Source organism: Pundamilia nyererei, unplaced genomic scaffold (genome assembly GCF_000239375.1).
Source record: "Pundamilia nyererei isolate P.nyererei 1_Seehausen unplaced genomic scaffold, PunNye1.0 scaffold00050, whole genome shotgun sequence".
NCBI lineage: Eukaryota > Metazoa > Chordata > Actinopteri > Cichliformes > Cichlidae > Pundamilia > Pundamilia nyererei.
Window position 1 is genome coordinate 2,201,218 of NW_005187451.1, and position 6,568 is coordinate 2,207,785.

At 46.3% G+C, this 6,568-nt stretch overlaps 1 protein-coding gene across 1 annotated transcript in view; it reads right to left on the reverse strand.

Moving 5' to 3' along the window:
- The window catches only part of nek7 (NIMA-related kinase 7), a 63,496-nt gene that overhangs the window by 6,978 nt on the left and 49,950 nt on the right, over window positions 1-6,568 (reverse strand). The window contains exon 7 of the mRNA XM_013910856.1: window positions 4,543-4,637. Coding sequence (XP_013766310.1) covers window positions 4,543-4,637 — 95 coding nt within the window. The remainder of the gene's footprint in view (window positions 1-4,542; window positions 4,638-6,568) is intronic.

The window sequence follows — 6,568 nt, forward strand, 5'->3', positions numbered from 1 at the left end:
TGTCGTTACCAAGGCGAGCAGAAGCAGCCGTGTGCACACTCACAGGACGACTGAAGGATGCTAAATGTTACACAGCTGATTAGCACACGCGTGGAAAAAAAACAAGTAATCTGTATGCAAACTTGCATACCTTTTTTTAAGGTTTTCACAGCTGCTCCACATTAAACTAACACACACACACACACACACACACACACACACACACACACACACACACACAACTACATTTAAAAATCCATTAACACAGGCGGCAACAAGTTAAGGTATTATTATTCCAACATGTTAATTACTCAGTGTGCTATAGCTATGGACCCTTATTTAACATGCATTTCCATAGACAACAGCTCACTACCTGCAATTAAATGACCATATAATTAGTCATTCATTGCAGCTTGTAAATAAATCATCTGCCCAACAAGGCTGCTGAACCTATGAGTCATTTGCCACCGAGGTCAGTGGACATCTTGCCCTTTCATTTCAGAATCCAATCACTTTTGAATAACCACAGTCGATACCTGAAAATGCCAAAGCTCGCAGTGTTAGGCGCTCTGCTCACTCCCATGTTAAAAAAACAACAACAAGACAAAAATAGAAAAAGACTTTTTTTTGACAAAGATCATCATCATTACTCGATTCATTTCTACATGTAAAAATACACATTTCTATCCATGTTCAGGTTTCATATTTTGAGGTATCCATGTAAGAATTAGCGGTTTCCAAAAATCCAGATTTCCCAATTAGCGAGTGAGACGGAGGGAGAGAAAGGGAGAAAAAAGAAGAGCTGCACGCCACACAGCAGCGTGTGAAGGGTTAAACAAGACCCCGTCGTATTTTCATGCATCTTCTGCTTTTGACAGATGAAAAATGTCAACTGTCCTGTTTGTATTTGGGAGTTTTTGCACTATTCATCTGCTTCATTAGTGCCTGCTGCTCCTAGCCCCTGACAGCTGCCGGCCCCCTGCTCACACACACACACACACACACACACACCATAAAGTTGCATACCCACACACACACAAACAAACACACACTCACTCCTTTTTTCAGACTGTGTCGTCGCAACGGTTTAGATGATTGACTCACTCTCTGACCCCTGAGCCCCCGGTGTGTGTGCGCGATTGTGTGTGTATGTGTGTATGCTTCATTGATATTCGAGAGACATACAATGCACACGCATGCCTGCTGTCTGTCTGAGGGCTGTGAGCTGCTGGTGGCAGAACACACGCGCACGTAGGTTTGTGCTTCTATATTTGTGAGGACCATCGCTGACACGATGCACTTCCCAGCCCCTCGTCCTGAAATGTAACATCACGGCTTCACAGGGCAACCCCAATGCAAACCACCACCTTAGCTGATTTATATCCTAACTCTAAGCCAACTCGTAACCCTCGAGCAGCTGTTTCAAAGTCTATCATAAAGTAATGACCATCAGAAGAGCCTCACGTCAAACGTCCCCACTCTGCTCTGCATTAGGCCAGGTCATGTATAGGTAGCATCCCTCCCTAAAAGGTCTGCATAGGGCCTTCCAGCGTAATTAACATTGATCTCACACGCTCGCTCTCCAGCTCCTCTCCCTGTACGCCAATTAAAGGAGCTGCATGAGACTCCCGCCTCCCCCCCTCCCAACCACCTCCATCCCTCGAGCCTTAACGGCCTGAGACTAAAGAGCTCCTCACAAACCCTCAGTTATAAATAAAAATACACATCGAACCATAAATGTATCAAAATAAAAACTATATTTGTGTTTTCATCCTCTCTCTTTCTCACATATGCACCTACACGCCTGCAGCACTAGTTTGGTTTCACATCACAATGTCAGGCCTGCCTTTAGACACTGTGTGTGTGTGTCTGTGTGTGTGTGTGTGATCGACTGCCTAATTAAAATCTACAAATAATATTTTGTTAATAAAGTTTGACAGATAAGCAGGTAGAGCCACTTTTATTCATGCTTCAGTCGCAGCCCGAGAGCAAACGAGGAGCTTCAACAACACAGAAAAAAGCCTTTAAAACCAGAAATCGCTGTTTCTGCCACACAGAGGGTTAACCACAGCTCATCACATGCAAACGCCAGCTGCTCAGAGGACCCGGCATTTTTGGGCCTCGTAAAAGCTCCAGCAAAACAAGAGGGGAGGGGGCGTGGGCACAGTCAGAGGTACGGATGGTTACGCTTCATACAGGAAGGAGACGCATTCCAGTAAAACTTCTCGACATATTCTCCTCCTCCAACTTTAAGACCAAAACAGAAACCGCAAGAGATCTATGCAAGCAGGCGACCCACAGTGCGTGTGTGTGAGTGTGTGTGTGTGCACGAGTGTGTGTGCACGAGTGTGTGTGTGCGAGTGTGTGTGTGTGGTACTGATTCAAGTATGAGGTGGTTTCGACTGTAACGAGCACTAGCAGACAGCAGTCTCATTGCCTGCCCTGCAACCATGTGACCATGTCGCCGTGGGAGACAACCCAGCTGAGCGTCCCCGTTTACGGCGGTGTCGGCAGTTTGGGCGGAGGGCGCGGGGCCAGATGATGTAATGAAGTTGGACACAACAAGAAGGGGATCAAACAGAATGGGAGATGAAGACGGACGCAGATACAATGACCAGGTATTGACGTGCGGCCCCCTGGACCCGAACTTAACCCCCAGGCACGAGGATGAAAAACGCAGGCTCTCTCAAACTCCCTGGGTTACCGACGCACGCGCGCTCGCGGACGCACGCGCTCAGAAACCAGCGCGATCCTCCTATTGTAGTGAAATCAATGAGCACCGAAGGGATCAGGCGTGGATTTCTGTGTGAATTCCTTATGCCTGAAGGTTAAGTGAGGAAAAGGAAGGCATTCGGAGAAAGCTGAAGATGTGAGCAAAGAGGAATGGAGAAGAGAGTTTTGGAGAGAGGCAAGTTTCCAGACAACGAATGCACCGCGGAGCCCTCTCAGTAAGAACAGTGCAAGGCGAGAGGCTGCTCTTCAAAGAGAATATGCATGGCGTGGTGAGCGCTGCTCTGGTAACAATAAGCTTGTAAAATCTTTATCTCCACAGGCACCTTGCATGGCTCACCTTGACCTGATGGCTGGAGTTCTGTCTTTGCTCTTGTACCTGCAGTACTTTCTCTCTGAATGAGCACCCCCCATCCTTCTCCTCGCTCCAGCAATCTACTTCCCCGCTCTCGCTTTTTTCCTCTTTCACTTCTTCCCCTCTGCTCCCAAACCTTCCATCTCCTCTCTTTTCATTCACTCTTATGGCTCCTGCCTATTCCCCCACCCTTCTCCAGCTTCCTATATTGTTCATATATAGATTCCTAAACTTTTTCACCCTCCATCTTTCTTCCTTGCCTTCTGGCTTACTCAAAGAGAAACAGTCTCATCCATTTTTCACTTTTGCTCTCGAGCTCACTCCCAGATTCTCCTCATCTCTGGTCTCCATCGTACTTTCTCTGCATTTGGTCTAGACTGTGACGCCAGTGAAATGCATGAAAGATCAAAGTGCTGTGTGCCAGCTAAAAGTGGAAAACAATCGATGCAGCACATGATGAAAGTTTTAACAAATGGACAGACAGCGGCCTGCTGGAAAATGTTAATGTAACACCAAAGTCTGATGTGTAAAGAGTAAAGGCTGGGACTGTTGTAGGCGTGCCAGACCCAGTGCAGCCCAGCTGTTTTCTTAACAGTAACAGGAGCGGCTTCCATGCAAGCAATCACACAAACACACAGAAACACTGAGTGTGACCTACAGCATCCACATCCTTCAACCAACCACAGACGTGCGCTGCCGCAGTGCATTGTGGGGAGCTAATTAGCATGAAGGACTGTGGTCTCTGAGCAACCATGACCTGCAAGCTGAGCTCAAACTTCTTCCTTACGCGTTCTCCACCTCTGTGCCTGAGGCGCTTTAGAGAAGGTGTAGTCACTGGTGCGTTGAAATGCAGCCCAAATGATCAGCAGCTCAGGGGAGTCGGGAGAGACGAGGGGAGGAAAATGTGGGCATTTCCTCAGCCCGCAGTGTGTTTCTGACTTTGTGCCCGGCCGTGTGTGTCTGCACGGGAACGCCGGCGAGCTGCGATGTCAGATTGACTGCTATCATCCGTGTCTATCATCGTTCTGCTCCTCACTCCTTTCCCTTTGTTCCCTCTGTGTGTGCTCCTCCTGGGCTTGTCTCCACTCAGTGTGGTCTACAGCAGCGCCCTGTGGTGGTTTGCTCCCGACTAATCAAACTAGTCAGTGTCACCGGAAAGCTTCATCTAAAACACATGGCCATGTCAGTTCCCTTCACTCAGCAGACTCTCAATGTTTAGCAGGTCTACAGAACAGACTGCGAGGCCTGAACGAGCCGCGATCAGACGAGAGGAAAACAACAGCGACAGAACATCTAGAAGATAATATCACTAACGAAGCGTGCATGTTTGTATTTTTCCCATTACTGCTTGTGTGTACATATCTTCATGCACGACGATGGATGAGAACGGGTTGTTTACACGTGTCAGCTCATGTGTTCTCGTGTCACTCCTACCGTCGAGTGCGAGGTGGCAGTGTGTGCACGCGTTCCCAGTTTACCTCATAGAGCAGGCATCCTAGCGACCAGATGTCAGATTTGAAGTTGTAGCCGTTTTCATGTATCCTCTCCGGTGACATGTAGTAAGGAGTACCCACTGGAACATGGTGGAAGGAGGGAGGGGGGAGAGAAGTGGACGAAACAGGAAACAGGACAAAAACAAAATGAGCGTTAACATTTTGCAAACCTGTTTCTCCTCCACATCAACAACGACACCCACACGGCTCACACGGTGATGGAGCTTCAACGTGTTTTTGTAACAAAGTGTGTCGTCTGTGTCATTTTGAAATAAGCTTGGATGTGAGGTCACATATCAGCACACACACCAGGACCATGCATGCAAGTTCAAGACAACACAAAGCTGTGTACACACACACACACACACACACACAACATTTATCAATCACTTTTGATTACTGGGGCTCCGTAATGATCTGAAACAGCAGTCAGAGGATACGCCCGGGGAGCGGTCGGCCCGTTTCTGGTTTTGAAACTCAAGAATCCCAAACTGCCACAGCGAATGGCAGCGCTCCAGGAAATCAGACCGTCAGCCAACTGGACACAACCAGGAGCCGCAGCTCGGCATACAGTCGTGACTCTGCAGGATGAGTTTGATGCAAGCTTTGATTTTTTTCATCTGCTTTCTGTTTATTGTGATTTCCCATGTAAAAGTCTACCAAGCACACCAGCAGAGGCTTTTTATTAGTCACATATAAAAGATGGGAATTTCACCAGCACCATAACCTGCTGAAAACACCTCAGATCATGTGAATAAAGTGAAAGATAAACAGCTAAATATGCTCAATAATAATCAACATTAGCTTGAATGCATTTTAGGCTCCACGCTGATTATTAACCTGACACTAAGCGGTTATTTTGTATCAGGCTTCATTACTTCAGTGGTCAGTTTTTAACTTTACCAACTTATAAGTCAATTCACGCACTGTAATCGATGTTTCCTCTAAGCCCAGATTTTGGCACACCTCTGCAAAGCGTGATTTTAGCTTTAGTCTTGTAACTAATGTGACGACAGCGCTTCAGAATAACATCACTAGTTAAACAAAAACGCTTCCTGCTGAGTCATGAATCCTCTTAGAAAATAATGTCATCACTCAGAAAATCCTCTGAGATCAGAACAAAGTCAAACGGGCTCTAGATGCTGGAGATATGAACCCTTTGATTTTTGTTAAGGAGCATCAATGAGAGAAGGAACATTTATTTATTGCAACAGGCTGCTCTGATCCTAAAACAAGACTGCAGCAGCACCTTTTTGTTATCCTCCTCTCTCGCACTTGTTTGATTTAGTGAAGCCAAAAAAACCAAAAACATATAACCTGGTTCAGTATGTTAAACTTCAGTCCAAGCCCCGCCTCATTTAACTTTCTTATTCTGAGGTGTAACCAATAGAATTAAATCTTAAACATTATGTGATGTTACAGACTGACTGAAATCATTGCAGGAGTGTTTTTATGGCTCCGAAACACACAAAAAGTATTAATTAAATGGGGTGGTGTTTCTTCTTTGTTTGTTTGATCCAAAGCTGATCAGTCTTGCCTCAAGCACATAAACAAAACGTGTCACGGGAAACGTGCAGAGCCGGGAGGAAGAGTTTTTATGGACTTGTTGAGTTTAAAATACACACAAACGCTGAGGGAAGCTGGGAGGACGGGAACGGCTCTCGAGCGGAAAGAACTCGGGAGAAACGTCAGCCTGCGTGAAAACGTAAATGCCGTCTTAGCGCTCTCTTACGCTGGCGTGCGGGGCTATTCTGCACATTAACAGGTCTGAGGAAGCTCGAATCCTGTAACTGCATTTAATAAAACTATTACAGAGGGGGCATTAGATTTGAAGTCTGTGGGAACTGAAATGAAAGCAAACGGCTTTAATTTCGATGCAGATCTAATTGGGTTGAGAAAACGTGTTTTTCTGTTAAATGTGTGATTGTGAATAATGAAGTGTTACCTGTCAGTCCGAAAATAATCAGCATCGGCAGAGAAGAAGCCAGAGAGCCAGTGGAAGAATACATGA